Source organism: Larus michahellis, chromosome 1 (assembly GCF_964199755.1).
Source record: "Larus michahellis chromosome 1, bLarMic1.1, whole genome shotgun sequence".
Classification (NCBI taxonomy): Eukaryota; Metazoa; Chordata; class Aves; order Charadriiformes; family Laridae; genus Larus; species Larus michahellis.
The window spans coordinates 26,122,262-26,148,184 of NC_133896.1; the positions used below are offsets into that span (position 1 = coordinate 26,122,262).

Sequence of the window (25,923 nt, forward strand, 5' to 3'; positions counted from 1 at the left end):
TAATCAAATTGTACCCAGCTGTCTCTGAATCTCTCCAAAATGCAGCTCCTTTTCCAGTGTACATTAATTTGTAAGCAAAGGACACAAAAAAACTTTTTTTTTAAGTTTCAATGCCATAAAAAATGAAGCACTTGTTTCCCTGTTCTACTTGAATACAGAGTTATTTTGGTCATTGCACTGGAAAAATCACAGAATAGCCAGAGGTTTGGAGCCACAGGCCAACTGATCCATTTTATCCTCTTTCTGTTGTGTGAATCACTTTTCTTTGCTTGCTCCAGGTTCCAGTGCAGTGGTCCGATATGATCACGCTGAAAGCCAGAATGACCAATTATGGCCTACCGAGGTACCAGTGGCTGACCCATGCTTGGAATTTCTTCCAAAGGGAGGTAAGACGACAGTTAATTCATGAGCTGAAGTAATACGTGCTCCGTAAATGTTATTTATCTGCTAAAGGAAAAGGTTTATTTTTAAGTGAATAGGTAAATGCAAGTTCATTTCATGTGGAACCCTCTGTAGTGATGATATATTTTAACATCACTTGATATCCAACTCTTGAGCTTTTGTAGACCCTAAAGACACTAAAACACCAAAACCCCCAGTGTTCATAAATTCAGTTAAATTGCTAAAACTGTCTTCTCCTTTGCCAGTAAGGTTAGGACACCAACACGTTTTAGAATTACTACAACATTTAAGACTATGATGTGTATAAAATTAAAAATCTGCAGATAAAATAAAACCAACATTTCCATATGCTATTTTAATATTAAACTGTGCTCCCCTTCCCGAGTGCTCTGTTTCCTTTCACGGAGCTGTCATGGTAAGATAGGTTTAGCTGGAATTGAGTAGGAAAGGAAGTTTCCAAAAAGATGCCAACACTGTCTTTTTGGCTGAGGTTAGAGAAAGTGATCAGGATTTTTATTTCCTTTGACCGGGTTGGGTGGGGGAAACAAACCAAAAAGCTGCCTTGTGTATTCACAGCTTTGCCCTCTGGCCTACTAAAATTCAGAACTGTTTTTAAAGAATGAACTATTATGTTACAAAAACATGAAATTGCCCAAGGTAAAACCCATTAACTCCAAATATGACTCACGTGCAGGAAGAGAACTCTTTAAATGCCTGTCATTGTGCTGCCCTTGTTGAAATGTTGAAATCTATCATTGTTGCACAGATTTCCTGTTTATTTAAACATTTCCTGGCAGCACTCTGGTCAGTCTTTATTTATACTAAAACCTGAAAGAAAGAGTGAGGACTACATGAGGTTAAGCATCCCCCACCCTCCCCAGTCCCCTGCTCTGGCTGTGCAAGTGCTCTGTGAAACAGAGTAATCCTTCATACGCAGGTAGTGTTTGTGTCTTGTTCTGCACCTGAGATAACATAATCAATAGAGCTGATGCTGTATCCTGGTTTAAACGGAAAGGTTGATTAAATTAAAAGCTGCTTCTTGTCCTCCTGGTTGTTGTAGTGTCATCATAATGGCTGGTTTTAATATCAATATTAGTAATAAAACTTCAACTGTACTTTAACTCTTCAGGGGAGGAAAAGTTCAGTTTAGAAGTTAGATTTCCTATGTTCCATCTCAGACCAGAGGAATGATGGGGGGAAAGTTTGATGTGAACTGAGAAGGCTTTTTTACAGTTCCTAGTTAATTGGCCGGGCTCTCATTTTTATTCTTTCTACTCATAATTGAGATGGTGGATACGTGAGCCTGGTATGTGCTTTATGCCTGGATGAGCACTGTGCTTGGGACCCTTCTTCAGTCAGCATTTTCCTAAAGAAAAAAGTAAAAACTTGTAATTACAGCTCTGTTCCCAAAGACTCAGCCCTGATCAGCTTTGTGCTCTTTCTTCTCTATCTTTTAACATCTGAGAGAGATGGGAAATGTGTTTTCCTCCCAACCCCCTTGCTGGTTTAATATCAGAGTTGTGAATGCGTTAAGGAAGATGGGATGGGTCAATTGAAGTCAGGAAGGAAGAACTGGGTGGGGGGAAGAAAAGATTTGAGAGTAAGAAAAGGATATTTAATGAGATTGTCATTGCAATCACAATGAGGAGCCAAAGCTTGAGCTTTCCTTAGAAAGTCCCATGTTGGGAGGATTTTGACTGACTAATGAACTGATAAAAATGGAGACATTAAAGCTGTGGCGAAAAAGGAAGTAGTGAGATCTGTAAGAGGACTGGTGGTGGTGTCAAGGTACGGAGTGTGCCGACGTGGTGTCTGGGCACTGATCCACTTGATTGTGGCCGAGGAGTGCCACAGGAATCTGAAGGGGGTAAGGGAGGCAAATGTTCCTGGGTCAAAGGAACCAGGTGATGAATTACAAACACTTAGGCTAGTACTGGAGAACATTCAGAAATAAAAAGCAGCATCTTATTCCTGTAGCAAGGCTTTTTTTCAGTCATACCGATTCCCCATCCAGTGCCGAAGAAAATCTAATGTAGCTGCCTAAGCCCTTTTTTATGTGCAAGCAGCTAGGAATGTGGTAGGCTGCTCGTTTGGCTTTAAATCTCTCGGTGTGCTTTGCAGAGGAGAAAACAGGTTGTTAGTCCTGGTGGGTTTTATAGCCAATTATGGCTCATCTGCTTTGCAGCCAGACTTTGTAGTCTTATGATTGATTCTGTTGCAGTGTTTATTTTAGTGTGGTACCCTCTCCTTCCTTTTTTCCTTTCAGCGTTTGTGATTTCTGTACCTTTTTGCTCACTTTTTAATTTTTTTTTCTTTTTTTCCATATTTAGATAAATCTGTGCTTTTTCTCATGTGGTTTTCAACAGATGTGTCTATAGTTGTAGCCTTGCAGGAACAGTCCCCACTGATAAGACCTTAATCATCATTTCCTACTACTTCCTTGAGTTGTTCGTTAGCCACCCTGTTGACATGAAATTATCATGTGTTCATTTCTTGTAGTAAGGATAGCAGAATTACAGGGTAGGACAATTTCTGTGAAGCATCCTTTGCATGAGCAGTTGGGATTTAAAGGGCAGAGCAATAGCATAGGCTGTTCCTGAGGTCTTCGTTGGTCGCTACGTTCCATTTTTCATGTCGCTTTTATGTCAAAGTACAGCAGAAGATATGTGGAAGCTCTTGTAGATGTTTTTAGTCCTACATAAATATTTTGGAAGTTGTTTATAGGAATTTATTCAGCTTGTTTGATGACCTACTTTTATGAAGAAGTAGCATCATTATTGCTGATCTTGGCTAATCCTTCCTTTGCAGTTTAAATGTTGTGGGGTGGTGTACTTCACAGACTGGCTGGAAATGACAGAGATGGACTGGCCGCCTGACTCCTGTTGTGTCAGAGAGTTCCCAGGATGCTCTAAGCAGGCACATCATGAGGATCTCAGTGACCTTTATCAGGAGGTAAGAACTAAAACGTGGGTATTTTGGAAGGCTTTTTACATTCTTCCTGATCCAGTCATTTTCCATACTCATCACTTGCAGTGCAGCAGAAAGGTTTGTAGAGTGTTTTTTGTGTTCTATAAACACAAATTATTGTATTTATAGAAAGTGTTTATTGTGTTTATTTATGTTTATTATTTATTAATGCTGAAGGCGGGGAGAGGGAAGGAAGAACGAAAGGAAGGACTCACCCACCCACCCTTACTTGGAAGTGCGATAACTTAGTAGCAATGCAGTTAACATCTGAGTATGCTTTTGTTTTATATTGGTTAGGTTGGAGTTGAAATTTGCTCCGGTCTAAAAATAAAAAATTAGTTTTGGTGTAATGTCTAGTCTCCAGCTTGCCAAACTAAGAGAAATTCTACTTACCCTGTGGTAATGAGGTGTCTAGTGGTACATACAGTGAAGGATGCTTTTGAGAAGTCCTTTGGAAAATGCGAGCTCTCTTGTTAGCAGGGCTCATGAAAGGAGACAGGTAATTCAGTTGCCCTACTGTGAGCATGCATAGAAACTTTGTGTAAAAATGATCTTTCAAACTACTACACTACAGTAGGATTATTATTTTAAAAGAATAAGAAAAGCCTTGAAACCAGAGAGGACCTATTTGAACTCAAAAAGCGGGTAAGGGAGGAGATCACAGTAGCAAGTCATTAGTGTTCTTAGGGTGAAAATTATAAAAACAAGTAAACGTGTTCTCTGCTAAAATTGTTCTTAACTGTTCTCACAAAAAAAGTTGTCTAAAGTCATCTTTGTCAGGTAACTCCTACCTACCTTTTTTTCATGCTAACAGACCTCTGAAGACCTTTAATTGTATATTCAGTAATATCAGAATGACCAACAGTCCAGGTGGTCCAGTGGTGACAAAAAGCATGTCTCAGTCAAGTAGTTATGAGGATCTGAGAAGAGGCGTGTTCTTTGTTTGCTTGCTTTAAGAGTAATATAGGGTGGATAGGAAGGAGGACAGGCCTGAGAAGGGTCCTTTCAGATGCTGCAGCATGAACATTTCTCTAGTGGACAACACAACTCTGCATTATGGAAGAGCATGCAAAGAACCATTTAATCTTGTTCCAGCCTCTTACTGCTGTTCGAGACTCTCTCTTACAAGAATCTATTATGTGGCTCTTGTTCAGGAGCCGTGGAGAGATACCTCTGAAGGAGGGGAGATTCACTATATAAACAAGCCAAGACGAGTCTTACCTGTTTCCAGGAAACAATCGAATTTTGGCAAAATGGCATCACTGCCATGAAGTGATTTGCTAGGTTTGTATGGCATTGATTCTATGAACAGAAATTATACTATCTATTCTGGACTGTCAGACATCCATCCTGGACTTCGTGTGCTTCCACTAGGAAGAGAGAAGGTAGAGCTGCTGAAAAGCAGATGCCCCAGAAGTCCAAACTCTGCTAGAGAACCTTAAAGATGACGGCGGAGGCTGTTTTCTTTCCACCAGCTACTTGTAGAACCTCACCTGCCTTATGGCGAGGCTTGCAGCACTGGTTACGCTTTAGAAGCGTCAGTCTCTGAATGGGAAAGCCATTCAGGCTTCTTCTGGAGCCTGCCAATCTCTTACGCGTTCTTGAAGAAGAACGAACTGTGGCTTACTCTGCAATAATGGTTATTTTTTGTAATATTGTTTACAGTATAGATGGCATACAGCCCAACTCTGTTATAGAGAGCTCTCAAGGAGTGTAGATGTATGGAAGCTGCAGAACGTTAATTTGCCCTGGGCGTCCTTCCTGCTTACATGAAAAGGCGAGAGTATGTGAGCCATGTCACTCAATAAAACACTAATTTTTAAGCTCAGGAAGCTTAAAATTTCTGAGAAGACACGAGTGTCTTGTTGAAACTGCAAGGTTTTCTCATCTCTACTGCTAACATTTAATTTCAACAGACGTATTCCAGGAAAAAAGGTTCTCTGTGCACTTCGTATGTTCAGGTTCTTTTGGTTCTACTTAGAGAAAACTAATAGCCAAAGATAATGATGGTGCAGAACATAAGGGCTGTGTTGAGACCCACTTGATAGGAAGAAAGGATGCCTGGCTTTTTTTCTAAAAAAGACCTGAAAGACACATTTCTGTTTCTTCCCCTACCATACCCTAGAGCATTTTGGATGGATTCAGCTGTTACCAAAAATTTCTTTTTTTGTTGTCTACTGCAGAATCTGTTCCAAAAAGGGACAGGCTGTTTTCTGTTTTTCCAATTAAAAAGATACTCTATTGCTCTTTAAGCTGTGTACAATATTTGTTTGGCAAAACTTTTTTTTTTTTTCCATGGTACTTGCCTGTGGGTTGTCTCACAGGCTCGTACAATATACTTGCTAATGTGTTTATCAATATCACACAAAACCAACTTACACTTGAAGGGTAATCTGTCTGACTTCTGCTTTGGAGGATTGAAGGAGAAAAGCTTTTTTAGAAAGTGATTCAAAACCAACTTGCATAGTCTGGTGGTTTCAGAGGGAGCCTGATGAGATTAGCCTCGCTAGGTTAAAATTGGCTTATGTAAACGCTTCGCATGTCCATTTTGGTACTTCAGAACAATTCTTTGTAGCACTTCAGAAAACTGAAGTTTGGTTTGGCTGGGACTGCTGTAATTTTCTGCTGGGATCTCAGAGCTTTCTGTAGTCTAGGTTGGAATCCTTCACAATACGATTTTTGTAGAAAGAAAGGTGGCTGGCTTACTTATAGTTCTGCCTGAGAATGTTTTTGGCAGGCCCCTGCTGGATTTTGAAAGCTATTTTTCAAATATGTTAGTCGTCTTGGACTGCTTTTATTCTGACAAGCTTCACCTTTGGTGCGGTTCATGGAAGAGACTAACCTTGGAAAGAGGGTGGTTGGGAGGGAGGTGCATCGTATGATGATGTGGCCTCGGAGGTTCATTGTGGTCCGAGGACAAGGAGAGCTCTGCCTGTCTTGTGATCAGGAACGGTAGCCTAGATAAAATGATTGGTAGGAGTTGATACCTTCAGGAAAAACAAAATTGCATGTTCATGTTTTTTCTTTTGTTTTCTGGCATAATTTTGAGTATACTCAAAATCTGATAATGCTGGTGATTTATCTTTTCTACTCTGAGAAGTGCCTTATTTAATATCTGGTCCTTATCCTATGATGTTGCAGTAAATGAGAAGTGTATGCTTTGTTTCCATTTTAGGACTGAAAATATAAAATGGCCTTTGTAATAAATGTGAATCAGGCCTTTACTCCAAAGCTCTGTAGGAGTTTGAAGCTAACTCTTCTGAATGATCGCTGCAAGGTTTTATACTATTCTTGAGTTGTCAACAAGAGCTCCCTGTATAGTGACAAACTTTTACTTTTGCCTAGGAAAGTATATTTATGTACTCTTTAATTGCAGGCTAGCAACTATGATTGTGTCACATAAGCAGAAATAAAATGCGTGAATGTGAGGATAACAGGGGTGGCTGGATATTTCTCGATTTTGAAGCTGATTTTGCATGTGTATTAGAGCAGAACTGTAAGAATATCATTAAATGGAGGGAGGCAGTCTATCTAGATCGGGCGTAATTTGTCTCAGTTATATGTCTGTACTGCAGGAGATGTAGGCATTAATGTTATTGCTCTCTGTTAATGGATGTTTCCTCTAGGCAACAAATGAACTGAATTTGAATACTGCTGGGGTTGAACATTTTTAAATTGTGACCAGTGTGTACCTTCATCCCTTAAAGTTATTGAAAGTGTTAAAATGCAGCCAGTTTCCCTGTAATTAAACACAAATTTGGAAAGAGTATAATTACAATACTGTCTTCTAGTGGAAGAGAAAAAGACACCAGTGGAACAATTCTTGTTCCTCATCAGGTTCAATGACATTGCTTTTGCTACGGTGTGGGGTTTTGATTATTTTTTTTTTCTTTTCAGATTTCAAAGAATCCACATTTATTCCTTGTTCTGTCTAAACTATGTTAATGTTTAAAATATGACACACTGACATGATGAATGGAGCAAAGATGTTGAGATCCTTTAACTTACTCTGGTACAATTGTTATATAGTATATTAATTTTATTTAGATCCTAAATGAGAACCTCTTGACTGCAGTGTGATTTTTTTTTTCTGTGTGAGGCAAGAATCGGGCCCTTCATCAGATACGTTCAGGATTGTAGCATTTGAAATTGTTGGCTTTGGGGAATTTCAGTGTGATTGAAAACTGTTATTTATCATGTCCTGTCTTCAGATTCTGACACTTTTAATATATTGCTCTCCTTTCATAGAAAAGCTGTAAGAAATAGGTAGTAAGGATATAAATGCAAAAATGACATTTTGAAGACAGTGCCCATTTTGATGGGTTCCTGATGTCCTCTGCTGGGACTAAGTGGTGGGACCTCAGTGGTGCCCAGGGACAGGACAAGAGGTAATGGGCACAAACTTAAGCATAGGAAGTTCCACCTAAACATGGTGGAACTGTTCCACTGGAACAGGCTGCCCAAAGAGGTGGTGGAGTCTCCATCTCTGGAGACATTCAAAACCTGCCTGGATGTGCTCCTCTGCAACCTCTCTAGGTGACCCTGCCCTAGCAGGGGGGTTGGACTAGATGATAGATGATCTCCAGAGGTTCCTTCCAACCCTATGGTTCTATGATTCAATGCCTTTCGGTATCCCATCCAGATTATTACTCTGAATTTTCCCTTGATGGCTGTGTTCCTTTGATTTCTGTGCTGTGAAAGCCTGTGAAGTTTCAAATAGAGAATGAGCATGGCCTAGAGTAGCTCAGGGCCTTCTCTTCAAAGTTTTATCTTTTCTAGGACTTGGCATCACCATGGCCGGCAAAAGCAAACACCATAGCTTGTGTTTACAGTGGTTTCCAGTAGTTCCCAGAGCCAGTGTCTGTGTGTCGTTGCCACCTTACGAGGGCTTTGGAGCATTCCTGAAGCCTTCTAGAGTAATGATTTGTTAATTTAAGCAAACTCTGGAACATGTGCTGATGAATTGGAAAGAGCTGAGGAGTCAAAGAGCAACTACTCTTTTGAAATTTCCATTTCTAGGAAACATCAACTTGTGATGTTTGAACATACTTGCTGTTCATCAGACTTTTTCTGTCTAAATAACAATAGTAATTAATACTATTTTTTACATCATTGCTTTGGATTTGCACCTGCTCAACGGTAGGGATAGGTGGTGTATTGCGACCATTGCCCTGATACAGCATGTGGATGGTCAGCCCTCTGGAGCAGGGTCTGGCTGCCTGCCTGAGTTTGTGCAGAGCCTGATTTATGAAACAAAACAAGGCAGTAACACAGCAGGGTGACCTTCAAGCTCAAATGCCTGCATTGGTATAACAGTCAGTGGGATGTGTATTGGTCCTTTCATTGCTGCAGAGCTGTAGGTAGCTCGAGTCCATGGCCAGGGGTGATCCCAGCTGTATCCAGAGGTGATGTACAGGAGGTGAAAAAGTGTGGAAACCACTATGCCAAACCAGTTGAACTGGTAAATTTCCCTGTCATTTTTCACAGTCTTGGCTTCAATGTTGCCTCCCAGTAAGAATGACTTGGAGTTGATATGATTTTTTTTCCTTTTTGTTTTTTAATTTTCCTCTGAACAAATAACCAACAGCCTTTTCAAAGACTTTGGTATGTTACTGTGCTTTAAGTAGCAACAGCCCAGCACCAGATATGAGATAAAACTGGCTCTTGGTATAATAGTATCGTCATAATTGACAGAGAAGTTTCTACATTCAGATCAGAAATTAATTTTAAAATTACAGTCTACAGATAGGGCAGGTAGGTGGAGTATGACTAACATAAATGGTTATGCTGTTCTCAGTGAGGAGATGCTTCTCGTTCACGAATAAAAAGCAGGAGTAATGCCACATATGTGTTGTTATTACTACTAAGTAAAATCTGTTTGTACCCACTACATTCTGGAAATTTCTCATAAGTCCTCTGTTAAAGGTTATTCTGTTTGATGCTCCTTACTCAGACGATGTCTGGAATGTAATGATTTTTCTGCTCTCTGGGGACTTTCTGCGGAACTAGTAAACTGGCATATAATGAGTCCAGGTAAAACACTAAAAAAGAAAAGGTGGGAAGGAACACTGATGAGGTTATGCAGGTCTGTAGATCTTTCCTAGAATATTGTTTTAACTTCAGATTGTGGTATTATTTGTAGAAAAAGTCTAAAGAGTTTAAAATAATTGACAAGCTTGAAGAGCTGCAATTTAAGGAGAGAAACAAGATTAAGAGGCTGTAATGGCTTTTAAACCTTCACAAAACCTTCGAGTTCCTTCAAAAATCAGTGATAGCTGATAGGAACTGAGATCAGCTTTGATTCTGAATTGAAGAGCAGCACGGATCTCTTGGAGCTTGTTACATGCAGTAAAGTATGAGAAAACTTTAAAGATGGCATTATGGAGGCAATTAAAAATTAGGGAAAATAATTTTCAAAGTGTTGTTTGAAGGAGGTGAGAGAGGAATTTTGGGGAGCCAGAAGAGCCAGCACTAGGTAGGATGAGCTAAACCTTGTGAATTGCAAGCCAAATAATTTTGACTAATTTTTTTAATCTATTTTTGTTTCATAGGGGTGCGGTAAAAAAATGTACAGTTTTTTGAGGGGGACGAAGCAGTTGCAAGTGCTGAGATTTCTAGGAATCTCTATTGGAGTAACGCAGATCCTGGCTATGATCCTCACTATTACTTTGCTGTGGGCTCTGTACTACGACAGAAGGGATCCCGGGGCGGATCAGATCATGGCCCTGAAGGGCGATACCTCGCAGCAGCTGTCGTGTCATTCCGTGGAGCTACTGAAACCAAGCCTGACAAGGATCTTTGAACACACATCCATGGCGAACAGCTTTAATACACACTTCGAAATGGAAGAGCTATAGGTGATTCAAGGAATCTGAGAAGTCACAAAGGGTTTTAATTGGGTTTTGTTGTTGTTTTTATTCTGTTCCATCAAGTATGCCAAATATACCAGTCTTCCGATGCTTCAGAAAACAGCTAATGAATGGAAGGAGGCCTGCACGGAAAAAAGGATAACCTGTCAGCCTCTTAGAGGAGCCATGAAACAGTTGGGTTTGTTTGTTTGTCTTTTAAAAGGCACTCATTCACTGGGCACAGTAATACTTAACTTATTGTCACAAGCTGTGTTACCTGTAAAATACTGATTCATTCACAGGTAGGCAGACAGAACCTCTAAGGAAGCATCATGGGAAAGGAAGAGAAATACTCATCTTCTGAAGGAGTGACTGTGCTTTGGGCAAACAAAATGTGACTTCAGCTGAAATTGACTTCCATTTTTAATAAGCCATTTGGAAAATGTCTTAATCAGGGATCTATGTATATATAATTGTGTGTTTTTGTGTGTGCATGGAAAGCAGAACTACAGTTCAAGTCAATACTTGGATTTAAAAATTTGCGAGATTTGTAAAAAGGGCAAGATTTTCTTTTTTCTAACAAAACCTTTATCTTAGCTGTTGTTAAAGACGTTCTAAAACTTCTATTTTTATCTAACATAACTGTTTAATTTTTAATTTTAAATATATTAAACAGGGATTAAAAACAAATCTATGACTCTGGACAATAGACTTTAATTTTTTGAGTAATTCTGGAGAATTCTTCTTTGAAACAGTTTGTTCTATGGAGTATTTCTTAGTAAAAAGAAAAGAAAACCTTAAACATTCTTTCCAAAATGGGAATCAATATGGGAGTAGCACATTTTTATAGATAAATCTTTTCTCCTGTCTGTGATTCCCTTGAAGGTAGAAACAAAAGACTAGAAGGAAAATGCTTACAGTTCTGGATGCTATTGCAATAATTGTAAAAGTACATAAGGAAATTATACTTTAGCGGCGTCTTCATTAAGAGCTCTCTAGTGGCTTAAAATGCCAACTGGAAACAGCATTAAAATGTATTTATTGAGGTGGGGAAAGTGCATTTTACTGTATTTTTATGAACAATGTTTATTTCATAGGATTATTTTTACAGTTGGCCACGCTCCTGAAATATATATTTGTTCCACTGAGTACAGTAGTTTGTGGCAAATGGGTTTTTACATAATATTACATTTTAAAAATTCTTTCGTTTGTTTTGGAATTTGTAAAAGAAAAGAAGGAAAAAAAAAAGCAAGGTGTGATTTGGTAGACAATAAAATTACTTTTGTCTTAAATTCCATAATGTCTCTTTTATTTTGAAGTCCTAGAACGTGAATGGTTTGGGTGGGAGTTGGGAGTGTCCTCTTGCTACTTTCAGTTAATTTGACCTGTCTTTACCCATTCTACTTACTCCGTTGTGGAGGTGCTGCATTGTAAATTTCTTCTTCTTTTTTGATTGCTTCTGAGAAAGCTTCTTAAGGGCTCATGAAATTTAGCTCTTCAGTTGTGTGGGCTGTTGTTTGTGTTTTAGGAGTCTGCATGTGGGTGTAATTATTTCATGGGTACTATTGCAAGCAAGATTACCTTTCTGCTTTTGTACCTCTCCTACAGAAATGCTAATACTTACTTCGGGAGGTAAGAAAAAGGCTAGACTTTCCCAAATTTTTGCTTGGATTATCTTGGTCAGAAATACTTTCTCACGTGCTGTTGGGGAAGCCTTGTGCCCAGCGTTACTGCAGACTTCCGTCCTTCCCATCGCTTACCCGGGGCAGCATTTCTGGAGCTAAGGGTGAGGTTCCTGTGCACAAAAAGACCAGGTGTCGGAGAAAACCTGGGCGTAGACCAGCTCTAGACTTCGGAATGGTACAGAGACCTGTGATGCTACACAGTGAAGCCGTTGTTGGGGTTTTTCCCTGCTAAAAAAAAAAAAAGCCAAACCACAAATTGTATAATGTTTTGATTGTGGACTGCATGGATTACAAGTATACAGCTACATTCAGCTGTGGATTACAGTTGAATATAGGGAATTTCACCCTAAGTGATGTAAAAAAGGGCAGGAAGAGCTCCTGCCCTTTGTCCAGGAAATCCTGACAAAGTTTTACCCAAGGAGTGTCTGTGGAATCTCCTTTAGCCGTGCTTCAGCAATCCCCAGTCCTCTCATGGGAGGACTCCCTGGGCTACCAGTGAGGTTGCCTGTGTATAGCTCATGAAGGAACAAATACGGCAAGCTGGGGTAGGGTGATTTGTTTGAGAAGTCCACAGCTAGAATTAGAGATACTGACAGCCCAGGTCGTTTGATTTTAGGCTTCCCAGGTGGAGAGGAAGAACTAGCATTAGGTGTATCAGGTTATACTAAGAGCAGGAGTACGGCTGGCTGAAAGGGTTGAGCTGGTGCGCTTGGCTGGGAGGGGCTCAGGGGCATTTCCCTTCTAGAGAAATGTTCATGTGATGGAGTCCCTTGTTAGGGTCTCCTTAAATCCCAGAATATTTGGACATTGGCTTGTAGCGATCCTCTTCCTAGGCATTGAGGAATGGTATTTATGCACCCCAGATGTTAGTCTGACAAAAGAGGTTAGACATGCACAGCGACAAATCATGCCGGAGGGTCTGTGATCATGGTGGGGATTGGTATGCCATCCTTGGTGTATGCCATCCTTGGTGTATGCCATCCTTGGTGTATGCCATCCTTGGTTAAACCCAGGATTGCTCCTACAGGGGTGTAACTGGTAGTGGAGGTGTGCGTGTGGTCCTTGTGGTGGTTGCCAGACCTTGGAGGAAAAAACAAGCAAGGTGTTAAAGGCACCCTGAGGAACAACAGGCTCTAGAAGGACAGGGTCTGCAGGTGTCCCTGGGTTCTGCTCAGTTTTTCAGTAAAGGGACCCATTGTCTTTTGTCAGCTCAAATAGGGAAGGGGGTTTCTCATAGCACAGCTAAACTAGGAGACTGTAGGTCCAGGAGGTGGTAAATCCAGGAGGTGGGGTTTGAGGTAGCATTCCTCCAAAACTGGTTTAGTGGTGGTTCCTTCATTCAAGGATTGTTTGGGGTAGGGCTCCTTTTTCATCCTCCCTGGTCCTCCCAGACCAGTGTTTGTGGACCCTTACGAGGGTGAATGTCCACGGTCAGGGTGACCTCACTTGGGCTTGGCTACCCAAATCCTGAGCCACTCTGCATTCAGAATGGGGCTAGTGTCATCAGGGGAAAGACCCACGTGTCAGGAATGATGAAGGTATTCCCTTCCCAAGTAAGGACTAACAGATAAGTACTCTGGGAAAGAATCCTATTTTGAGTATCTAACCACGTTTGCTGAAATGGGGCTCAGCTGTCACTTGGAATGCTTTCAGACTTAGCTCAGGCTATGAGGTGTCTGCTTTTCTAGGGCTTGTTCAAAGAGCCTTAAAATTGATTGACTAGTCTGTTCTTTTCCTGTAGAGCTTTAGGATGTACATGGGAGGGAGGCTGCTTGGCTAGGGAGATACGTTTAGAGATACTTGCAGCGGTGAAAACTACTTCATCCTTTTATTTCCTTTTCCCCTCAGTTTTGCAGCAGTAGCTGGAGGAGAAGGGTGGTGTGTTTTCTTCTCTGCAGCATAAACTGTAATGAACCAAATCTTTCTTCTTTCAGCAAACAACTGTGGAGCTGCTCCTTAATGTTTTTCACAAGATCACTTGATGTCGAGGAGAGCAACTGTGGCAGAAAAGGGGTTGCCCCCTGCCCGTGTCAGGTGTTCCAGTTCAGCCCAGTGAATCACCCCAGCTCCATGGGACTGTGGCTGTAGCTGTGGGGCGGAGTGAGGTTTGCACCACGCAGTCACGACTTGGGAGTATGGGGATGCTTTTCGGAAGCAAAACTCACTATTCCTAGTCATCAGACAAGGTATTGATTCATCTGCCAGCAGGTTGTATGACAAGGCTTTCTGAAGGGAAAATAATTATATTTTCTGTTCTTTGTAACAGTTTATTTGGTGAAAGCAATATAAGGGAATATATAAATATAAGGGAAATTATAAAGAACGAATAGTAAAAAGAGAGGCTGTTGGTCACAGCGACTGTACAGTTAAATATGATGGAGACAGCGATTTTCAAATAGTTTTTGAAGTTTTTATCTCAAAAGCATTATGTTTAATTCATATGAATTGCTAGTATTGAAGTGAGATTGTATCTAAAACTTTAAAACCTGCATATGATTGACGACATTTCTTTTAAAAAAAACTGGGATGTCCTAAATACCTCAGAATTTTTATGCATCTACTTGCGTTTCATTCAGCGCTCCCCCTCCTTCAATTTTTTTCTTGTACATAGGTACTGTGAAAATGGGTACCTTAAAAGTAGATAAATAGATACTGCAAATAGGTAAAAAACTAAGCTGTTCAGGTGATTAGGTGTATCTTGCAGTCTTTGTCAGTCTAAATATGTTGTTCACTCCTGACTGTTCTTTCAGCTGCACATTTACATACCCCGTCAGCTGATTGCTATTCCAGAACGCCTGAAAATCTTCAGATGGTTTCCGTAGTCAATGAGAAAATAAAGTCCTGGTGGGCCCCAGGTGCAGGACAGAGAGCATACGACCTCCTAAGCACCCTCCCTGCCCAAAACTTTACGATCCTGTGATTTCACCAATATATCCTCCTCCAGACCAGTTTCCTCGCTGAAAGCCACCCTCCTCCCTGGAGCAGCTGAGGTTGCATTGTGTTCTCAGCAGTCAGCGTGTTTCCACAGCGAGTATACCCCAAACCTTAAAATGTAAAGCGTACACTTCCAGTTTGTCTCCAGGAGCCGTTTTATGGGAGGACAGCCGTTCTCCTTAAAAATGCTCTGGGGTGGTTCACAGGCAGGTATGACTTTTACCTCTTGCTTCCCCCCCCCCCGACACAGAGCAGTAAACTCCTGGCAGAGGTGGCCATCACGCACACCGGAGCTACGGGATACACAGCATCATCTGCGCTGTCGGTTGCCCTCCGTAAGTGACGCAGTGTGTTGTCACCTGCTGTTACACTACAGAAGGAGTTTGGTCTCATCCGTGCACTAATATTTTATCGAGAGAATTTTGATAACCCATAGGCTGGGAGGTTCAGCAGAGCGGTCAGTGTCTGGACATACCGAAAACATAGAGGATATGCAAGTACAGATAGAGAGGTGGAGTTCGTATTGCTGGAAATAATTTAATGCCCCAATTTTCTCTGTTGCTGCAGGCCGGGATGGGAAAGGTGGTGGCCACTCACCCAGGACGAGGGCAGCTCTGCGTTACGGTGTCATGGAATGGTTTGGGTTGGAAGGGACCTTAAAGATCATCTAGTTCCACCCCCCTGCCGTGGGCAGGGACACCTCCCACTAGACCAGGTTGAGTCGAGGTAGCTCTGCTATGGTTTAGATGCACTCATGGCTTGCCTGGAATTAGTGTTGGGGAGATTTGCTGCCCTGAAATTTAGTGTTCCTTCAATCTTACTAGGAAAAAATAAGTTATTGCAAAACCAGATTGACCCATTCAAGCATGCAGATGTTTTATTTAAATATTCCTCAAATGTCTATTTATTCAGCATAACGCATGTATTATGCTGCCTTCTGAAATACGATATATGACTGTCAAACAAAATTGCCAAAACAACAACCTCGGTTTCTTTGTATGATACACAGAAATAATTACATTTCATGTACAGTACAGATGCATTTTACACAGTCATCAACAGTCATTCACTACCAAAACAGCATTTAAATCACCTAAAACACCAAAAGAATGTGTATTTACCAAATTCAGAATAAATTAATGATTTTGCATGTGACATATGGAAATAGGAGACAGGACTGGAATTCTGCAAAATCATACTAAATTATTCCTTAAGCTGCATCTTAAAAATGAACATACAAGTTGCTTCAGGGGTATAACTGTTATGTAAGTGTATTGCTGTAGTGCGTACTTTTTAGTCCATATGAAAAGGAGGAGAAGGAGATTTTAAAAGACACGTGACCTGATGGAGTCAGTGGGTTTCCCGGGTTGTACGTTGTCTGTCCCAAAGTGGGCTTAGTAACTGCCTTTTTGCACTGTTTGCCTGCTGTAACTCATCGAGAAGTACCGTGTGGCATAAAGAAGCTGTCGGTGCTGAAAATTCTAATACCAAGGCAGTTTTTATATCAACAACCATTCGCCAAAAGGTGGGGGCCAAGCCTTTTTTTCGCATGAGTAACCATGGGTAGAAATAGGATGCGAGCGAGAACTCTGGCTCCCTTCTGCCTCTCTTTTAAACCCCATTAAAACTTAATGTGACCCACCAGCTTCAGCAGATCTACTGCAGTTTTCCAACAGGGTGAAAGAGAGGAGAGCAACGTTGGGCCGTGGACCTCGGCAGAGTTCCTCAGAAGAACGCTCCTCTGGCTCAGAGGACAGCCTCTGCTTCTGCTCTCTGGTAAGGTTTGGAAGAGATGCGGAAGCTCAGTTTACGATGACTTCGTTATTCCGATTTGCAGAAAAAGTGGAAAGTTAATTGCAAATTAACCAAGCTTCCGAGTAATTAAATGATAAAAGGGTAATGCATGACATTACGTACTTCTTTTAGCTGCATTTTAATTCTAATATGGGATATTGTATTTTGGTGTATATACTGTAGCGTGATAGTCCATCGTCTACTCTTCAATCTCTGTTGACAGGTAGAGAGAAAGACCGGTATTTGTGTGCAGTAAAAAGTGTATCATCAGCACGTTTCAGTTTTTAGTGGGTATTTTCTCTTGATGTAAATTTTCAGGTCAGTAGAATGCTAGCAAATACTGTACTGAAACATACACTACTCAAACTATTAAATAACTGTTAATCATTTATTGTAATGGCATCTAATGCACTGAGCCTTTTGATTTATATGCGTATTTTATTTTGCAGACATGCAATTATTTCTGATCCAGTGTTTTTGATGTATATATGTATGTATTGATATGCACATATTCCATGTATACTTGATGTATATGATATATGGTATGTCATGTATATAGGAAGCATTATGATACATCTCCTAATGCACTGTCATGAAGAAAAATGACATGTTTTTGTCAGAAAGGTTTCTGGTAACATCAGTGTCTCTTAAAAGTAAAGCCAGAAAGCCTTAACTAGTAGAGCCTTCAGATTAGCTTTTAGGCCTGCCCGTGTGGGTAAATTCCAATTGAAATAAGTTACATTTTTATAGCTTTGGGACCCAATCCATTGTTCTGTCAGTGTTCTTAGGTAACTAAATATCTTCACACAATTAAAATTCTCAAACAAATTTTAGGATGCAAGTTTACAGATAGTTACAAAGAGAATTTAGCCATCTTTTTTGCTGAATATCTTGTGGTGTCTTCCAGCGTAGCCAATACTCTGGATGCCGCCGAATGTCAACGAGGAAGGTTTGGAGATAAGTGTTAGCTGATCCCCAAAACGCCTTTTTTGGTAATTTTAATTCAAATAGGATTGATCCTGCAAGAGTACACTGGGACGAGACGTTTGTTCTGAAAATACAGAAGTAGAGAAGATGCCTACGGAAGAAAGGACTGTGTTGATTCATCAGTAGCCTTGAAATCCCAAATGGTACAGTACTGTTGGAGTGGACGACAAACTGTCATAGAAAGAGAGGACAGTGGACAAAAAGAACAATGACTGAATAGCGCATTCGTGGTGCACGGTTTGGCTGTAAGATTATTTAAATGTTTGCCGTTAGAAGTTTATAGTGTAGATGAAGTTGTGTAAAATACCTTAAAAAAAAAAAAAAAAAGGAAATCCTGATTCCTGATACAACAGGTGTACAATGACTTATTGCAGTTGTAACAGTACCTAGGAAGCAAGATAAAACAATAGTAAATATTGAACTAACTGAACACCTTTAGTTCACTAATGAGTGTTTGAATAAGAAATACTGCATTTTTCAAAGGGAAGTTATTTGTACAACTACCATGGAACATTAACAATCAGCTTGTTGTAAGTGCACGGAAATGCCCCTTTCTACAGTAATATTTTTATCATGCCTAATCTGAAAAACAACAAAAGTAAACTGAGATCACAGCTCCAAATAATTTCAGCATGCATTATGGTTGTAGTTCTTTCAGTCAGTACAAACATATTTCATATGAGCATTTTTTTTCTTTCGTTTTTTGATAGTTTCTCAACAAGGTTGTGGTTTATTAACAGGAAAAGAAAAAAAAAGACACGTTATCAAAATGTTTCTTGTTGTTTTGCATTCAGCAGGAACACAGGTTTGTTTCTATTTTTTTGTTTTGCGTTTTTGTTGTTTTTTTGGTTTTTTGTTTTTTTTTTTTTTTTCTAAAAAGAGCTCTCATGATAAGAAGAAGCATCAATGGGGACATTTCATTGTGCTCATATAGTAAGTCAGGATGGTCACAGAAGATTCCACCGCGCGTCGGTTCGGACAAGGGGTAAGAAACTCCTTTTGGTTCACACACGCTACGACACCGAAACCCACCGAGTGTTTTGTTTCCCCCGCACCTCTCGGTCGTCTGCGGCCGCTGGCGCACACATCAAGGGGCGTTGTGTTTGTCAGCTCGCTCATCGCTCCTCGCCACTCCTTTCTCACTGCTTGAGCTCAGCTTGCAAGTGGTCTTTATGCTAATGTATAAATAATTCCTTATTTTATAAAGCAGATACTCTGACAATGTTTCCTCCCGAGTACTCTGGAGACTCTGGCCTATCATCTCCTTCGGGTGTGGTGACGGGAGGTGTCGGGATGCTAATTATTGCTGTAGTGACGTAAGGCTGCTCACAGTTTAGTTTAACACACTCTTCCACTTTGGCATTTAAGCTGGAACGGCTGGAGGAAGAAACAAAAAATACGTGAAGACGGAAAGTCCACCTTACTGCAAACCGCCCCTGTGCCCGATTCCTCTCCCCGAGCTGGCCGTCTCCATCCTGCCCCGAGAGGGCTCTGAGGTGCCAAGTGGCACCACCCTGCACCCCGGCAGCAGGTGGTCCGTGGTCATGTCTGTGGACAGGTCCCCTTTCTCCCTGCCTTCCCACCCTTTCAGCGATCCTAAAAGTTTCCCAGCCCATCACCCAAGTGTTTCTGAGCAGGGGAAGCATTTGAGCTGCTCCCTGGGGAGAAAAATTCGCATAGACTTAGAGGAAACTAAGGGGTCATCCCAGTCTCCTACCAATTTCTCCATCCATGCTTCTTTATGTATCCTCAAGAGTAAGACACGGTGATATATGCACTACTAAAGGCTAACGTGTTCACGGAGTCACTGCAGTAACTCAGCATCATAAGAAACTCGTAAAACTCAGACCTTTTTGAGGTGAGACTGGCATTTTGTGCTTATGTTTTCAGCTTGTTTTTTAGCACAGAGCTGGTGCTTTGTGTTTTTACATACTCTGTGACTGGCAGTATGGTGCGGGTAAGTCCTCCAGCAGAGAAAGGATGGATCCAGGCAGAATATTTCCCGAAACGCTAAGACAGATTGGAGCTTTGTGCTGGCCAGGAGGTCTCATTGCACAACAGCTTCAAGCTGCTGGATTGTTCATGGAAGTGAAATCCAAACCCAATAACTGTACAAAGCAAGCTACTCAAAATGTACCTTAACAAGAAAATCTCTATAGCAACTAGTGCTGAAAACACTTATTTTTTAAATGGCGGCATGTTTGAGTTCAATAGAAAACACTTCTGAATCTCCTGAGACCTTTGCTGAGTTTTCGGATGGATATACCTGAAGGCCAAATGGTTTATTTGTGGGAATACAGAGATGTTCAGTACATTACAGACTCCTGAACTGTACTTTCCTCACTTTTGTAATAAATCCTCAAACTAAGAAACACATTTTTCTTATCTATTTCATATTTTTTTATTTAGAAGAGTCTTTCTTATGACTGTTACACTTAGGGCTCTGGGAATCAGTTTTATTTCTCTGCTCTGTGGAGATGTGAGGACATCTCATTTGTCCTGTGCTTCTGAACCAAACCAGTAGAAACAGCAGGGACAGACCTTTCCCTCTCTTCCCACTTGCTTGTCATGTATATCTGAATTACACATTTTTCTATGCTAAATTTGTCTTGTTATGTGTTTGTCCATAACATAGGGCTGGAGCACCTCTGCTATGAGGACAGGTTGAGAGGGTTGGGATTGTTCAGCCTGCAGAAGAGAAGGCTCCGGGGAGACCTTATAGCAGCCTGCCAGTACCTAAAGGGGGCCTACAGGAAGGATGGGGAGGGACTCTTTATCAGGGAGTGTAATGATAGGATGAGGGATAATGGCTTCAAACTGGAAGAGGGTAGATTTAGAGTAGACATTAGGAAGAAAGTTTTCACTATGAGGGTGGTGAGACACTGGCACAGGTTGCCCAGGGAGGTTGTGGATGCCCCATCCCTGGAAGTGTTCAAGGCCAGGCTGGATGGGGCTTTGAGCAGCCTGGTCTAGTGGGAGGTGTCCCTGCCCAGGGCAGGGGGGTGGGAACAGGATGAGCTTTAAGGTCCCTTCTAACCCAAACCATTCTATGATTCTATGATATAATATTTGGTGCTCTGTTTAATTTGGGATCCCTGGATGCTATTTGCTGCAAATAGTACACAGTAGTTTGTGGGGAGGGCATGAGAAGGCAGAAATGGATATAGAGAAGGACTATTCTGTTGTCTTGCATTAATGTTGGAGCAAACTAAGTGCGGGGTGTTTCAGTACTAGTGTCCGTTCGGGGATGACTATTTGACTTCCATCTTCCGCCTCACAGCCTAGCTGCAGAGGCCGCGACACCTCTACCCTGCACCTCTTCCCCAGGGGCTTCAGCTCTGGGTGTGCTGCTGCCTCTGAAGTACCTGTTAGACAGAGGCGTCCTCTCCACACATCTGATCTGGATGGTGCTGAGCTCTTGCACGCTGCCTGGGCGGCTGCCAGTGATGGTGGTGTTTGGGATGCGGTAAGTCTTTTTATGTCTTCGTGAGCAGCAAGTGCTGGTAACGCCTTGTTGAGAGGAGAGGGAGGGGCTGTGGCTGGGGGGTCTGTTGACTGTGGAAACCTCCATACAGCTCTCTTCATAGACTTGCTCATCCACAAACTCGTGATTCTAGCCCGGAGGAATCCAAGAAAGGGACAAAGCACAGACACAGGAAGATAATTAAAGTGAACATATTAATCGTGATTGTTTGAAGGCTTAAATTGACACAAGTGAATAAACTGGGAAAGTCAGACAGCTTATTCTTGATTATGGTGTTTAGCCTTTATTAGCCTGGGCTGAATACCAATACAAATGTAAACGCTGGAACAAAACGCTCAGCGTTCTAAATAAGAAAAAGTTAATCCAAATTATTTTGTAAAATAGCACATGATTGTAATGTAGTTTGGATTATAAGTATCTGTATAATCTATGAAGTGCCACAGAATAGGGAATTATGTTTATTAATAAAAATGCAAGTGGTGCTTATATAAATGCTCTAGATGTCATTCGGAAATAAATAAGATTTATTGTATTGAACCATAATAAAATAAAAGCCATGATTATTTTCAAGATGAGTTTATAAAGATTCCTGTTGAATTGCATGTTAGAAATCAGCATCTGGAACAGTGTGTTTCGAGGCATCCATCTATGTAAAAGAAAAAGATTCAATTAAATAGAAGTTTTGATTAGAGGAGATGAGACAGTTATTTAAAACCATCCAAAAAGTTCCTAATTACCGTAGATGGATGTATTGAAAGCAGTTTAGAAGACTGAACATTTAGTTAAATGAAGTAGTCTTTGTTATTGCTTGACCAATCCCAGCATAGGCAGTATTCTTACAGAGTTGTCATACAGCTGAATGCAAATTCAAGCAAATGGCTGGTTTATGTTGACTCAGTAGGTGATTAGGGAGCGTTTCACACATAGCCGTGATTTCCACATTATCTTTTTGTGCGAAAGAGTGTGAAATTGTCATGTTGCTTGTGAGGGGGGAAGGAATTTTTACAGTCGTTTTAACGTAGCAGCCCAAACTAAGCAGGGATTAAGATATGTTCATGTACAGTTTGAGAAAACCGCCTTCTAAAAAAAAATAACTTTCCAGTTACTGCTGGAATCTGTCTGCATGTCCTGAGAACGGTTTAGGGAGCGTTTTCTGGATTGTTTTATGCTCTACACAGTCTCTTTGACATAAAGTTTGTTAGCCTGCTGTGTCTTTGTGCATTAGAACGAGAAACATTATTTTTCTCCCTAAAGAACGACGCGCTAATTGGAAAGGTGCTGATGTTTTCCAGGAGAATTACAGTGCTAATATAAAATATGCGAGCAAAGTAAATAGAGTAACAACTGTAGCCAAGTGTTTGCAACACATGGCAATACCTTCATAGGCATACTATTTTTATTTACATTTCTTCTGTTCTTCCTCACTCAGACATAAGTTAGTGTGGAAATGAGTGGTGTTGAAGAATGGCAATTTCAACTGATACGGAAAGAAAGAACTTGCTTGAAAATTGACTTCTATAAGGTATATGCCAATCAAGACCTTGAATCTGATCACACAGTGGACATGAGATTCAAAGAGAAAAATTACCTAACGGCCATCTTTAGATTACGTTCAGTGGCTTGCGGTATGTTTGCCAAGAGCTCTGCTAGTTTTCCAATTAAAAGTAATTTTGTGCTTCCTAAAACTTTTATGGAGCAACCAGCTCAATTCATTCAACGCAATTCAATTTGTAGGGTCCATTAAAGAGGGTTATTGAGTGAACTTTTAATGTAGACTGGAAACATTTTTAAATGATATAATGTCTCAAGTTAATATATTTGATTATACTTATTAATTAACTTCTTAAATCAGTTAAAAGTAGCCCATAAAATATAACTTTCAGTGCTATTATTTTCATTATTAATGTAGTTTTCACAGAATTCCATAACATTGCCCACACTGCATTTTTTAGGGTGGAAGAGATCTTATCCTACTGATTTTAAAGTGCTGGAAAAAAGAAAATACACCTTTGCTTAGTATCATCTGGACTGATGCTTATATCAAATGATATTTCAAAGGACGAGGTGAAGCTAAGAAGTCACCTCACTCTTGCTGTTATACCATGAACCACCAATTTGCCAGATTCCAGAAGCTGAGCACCCAAAATTTAAAGTTCCCACTAAAATTGTAGGAGTGCACAATCTGACCAGGCAGTTGCAGAATGCAGCTTGGAACCTCCGCATACATTTTTGTGTTCATGTGTCATACGAACATCAGTGCCAGTTGCAGGACCCAATAAACAAGAAAATAGAAAGTACATTCTATATGAATTTAGGAAACAGGATAATACTTGTTTTATAGACTTCTTTTTTTTTAAATCTCTGTTTAAAAAAAAGAAAAAAAGAATAGGCTTACATGGTCCATCCTTGTGATTAGAGGAAATGTGAAACTTTAGGTCCCTAATCCAGCTTCCACCAAATGAATCAAAATTTTTTTTCCATGATTTTTGTCAGAATTTGACAAGACCTGTGGCTGCTGCCAGGGTTTTTAAATATGTTTGTAATTTTCAACTGTGGAACTATTTTTAAGGCAGATTGGTATTATCAGGTTCTAGTAGAAAAGGTCTCAAAAACATTCCAAAAGGCCCCAGCATGAAGCTTGGCAAAGAAACGACATTATACTCTAAATAGGAAGCAAGACATTTTGTCCTACAGCACATTATATAAAATTTAATACTCCAAAAGTAAGAATGCAAAAGACATAAGCACCCGTAGGATGGCATATTACTATCTAAGTGATGTAACAACTGAGCCATTCTATTTACAAAGAAATGCTGTCGAAAGGAGAATATAAAATTAGTTTAATTAAATTAAACATATACATACATCATATTTTAATTTAGCAATGTCTGTTGTGGGAAAACTTCTTCATCTCTTTTTTTTTTTTTTGAGAAAGAGCAGAAAGACTTTCACATTGATCTCCATCAAATACAGCAGAAGCATTAGTGGGTCTTTTAATGAAAATCTAAAACTAGGCTGTAAACATAAGAAATAGCATAAAGTTTCTCTATGTATACAAAAGTTAAAGAGAAATCAAATAATTTTTACATACAACTGGAACTTATAAAACTAGATGTAAATTTTTAAATGGTATTTTAATGGATGTTGACCAATTTACCTACAATATAAGGTAAATTCCACATGACAATATAACCCCCGCAAAATTATAAAAATACAAGGAGATAATTTTCACATGCCCTATGTGAAGTTCCCAAATTTACAAAGATTAAATTCAATGCAACTAATAATTATGTTCTTAGTTTCGTTAGGAAAGGACGAAAGAGGAAACAATGTAAATTTAGGGATGATTAGGGTTATTGCTGTGATGTTATCTGTCCAGAAATATACTATTAGAAAACATGGCACTTCGCTATTACTGAATCATAACTCTGCTGTACTTTACTATCCTTTATGGCTGCATAATTATTCAGGTATTAACCAAGGAAAAATACAGAGAGCACACAGTAAGTAGTGCTTTTGATTTATAGGGAGTTTCAAATCTAGATTTGGGCTGTTATGAATTACATCAGTGATTTCTACAGGGGTCTTATTGTCAAACTGAAGCCAAAAGACTGTGCAGCTTTGCACCTGCATCTGGATTAAGTACTTTAAGTTTCAAAATGGGATGCTGGGGGATCCTCTTTTACAGTCACTTCAGTAAGAATCGCGTTCAAGTCCGAGGAAACGCTCCCCAGCTCTCGCCGTGCAAAAGCCCAACATTTGCTCAGGCAAAAACTTGCTTTGACTGCACTGAGAATTGAATGTGTATGGATTAAAAATTTTGTTTCATGAACTGGAACTGCAGAACAGTGCAAATGACAACATTAGGGAGTGTATGAAAACCATACCGAAGGTCACATATAGAGCTTGGCTATACTGATGTCATCTCACTGATGCCAGCATCTTTCACCCTAGATGAGGCTCTCATCCAGGACCTCTGTTATTAATATGCAGTGGGTATAATGCCTTAAAATAAGACAAAATGGCTTTTCTTCCCAGTTAACTGCTTTCATATAAAGGCTTATTAATTAGAAGAAATACTGAAAGCACTCAAAACCAGGCCGGTGTTGGAATTCACAGGAAAACACAGTTCTCTTTTCTTACCGTAGTTTTTTCCAGGCAGTGAAGCAGGTGGTGGTGCTGTGTTTCAAAGGAAGAGCCAGATTTGCTAACAAAGGCCTGTTCTTCTTCACTGGAGGACTGTTAATACAGAGAACCCCGTATTATTCTCATTTGTGAACAAGAGGGCTCTTATCCAAATATTTGATCAGAACTAATCTGGATTGTACACGGTAGCATAACTGCAATACTTCATCTGCACGGTATAACCCAAATAATTTAGGGACCTGAGTTCTCTTTTGCTTGTTTGGTTTTTTAATCAAAATATTTTTTTCCCTTCCCTTGCACCTCCTTTCAAATGTTTCCATCTTAGGTTTTTTTATGTATAGATGGAATAGTACAATTTATAAGTGCAATCAACATGTAAGCTTTGAATGTTGAATCAATGCATACTTAAAATTATCATAAATTTAATTGACAGTAAAATAGTTTTTTTCTTGGGAATGTGCCTCATTTGAAGGAAATTAAACATAGTTGTCCTCCTGGGATCATTTCATAGCACTAAAGAATTTGTGGTATTGCTGCTTACACAAAAATTTGTGTTGGTGATCCCGATCTGCTGAGTTTGGAAAGCATATAGCGGATGTTACTGACACAGAATGAAGAATTAAGTAGAAAGCATCCACTGTTTATTAATTGCTTTCATAATTATTCACTAGAAAGC

At 40.1% G+C, this 25,923-nt stretch overlaps 2 protein-coding genes across 6 annotated transcripts in view; one reads left to right on the top strand and one right to left on the bottom strand.

Annotated features, from left to right (window-relative positions):
• TSPAN12 (tetraspanin 12) overlaps positions 1-11,509 on the top strand; it is a 45,961-nt gene extending 34,452 nt beyond the window's left edge. For both annotated transcript variants that reach the window (XM_074600118.1, XM_074600215.1), the window contains exons 6-8: positions 279-386; positions 3,211-3,354; positions 9,921-11,509. In XM_074600118.1, coding sequence (XP_074456219.1) covers positions 279-386; positions 3,211-3,354; positions 9,921-10,226 — 558 coding nt within the window. In that variant the 3' untranslated portion in view covers positions 10,227-11,509. The remainder of the gene's footprint in view (positions 1-278; positions 387-3,210; positions 3,355-9,920) is intronic.
• A 4,186-nt stretch (positions 11,510-15,695) lies between these two features.
• Positions 15,696-25,923, bottom strand: part of KCND2 (potassium voltage-gated channel subfamily D member 2) — a 286,849-nt gene continuing 276,621 nt past the window's right edge. For all 4 annotated transcript variants that reach the window (XM_074600526.1, XM_074600348.1, XM_074600619.1 and 1 more), the window contains 3 exons: positions 25,245-25,340; positions 20,983-21,230; positions 15,696-18,994 (listed from right to left, as the gene is read on the bottom strand). In XM_074600526.1, the coding sequence (XP_074456627.1) occupies positions 18,817-18,994; positions 20,983-21,230; positions 25,245-25,340 (522 nt within the window). In that variant the 3' untranslated portion in view covers positions 15,696-18,816. The remainder of the gene's footprint in view (positions 18,995-20,982; positions 21,231-25,244; positions 25,341-25,923) is intronic.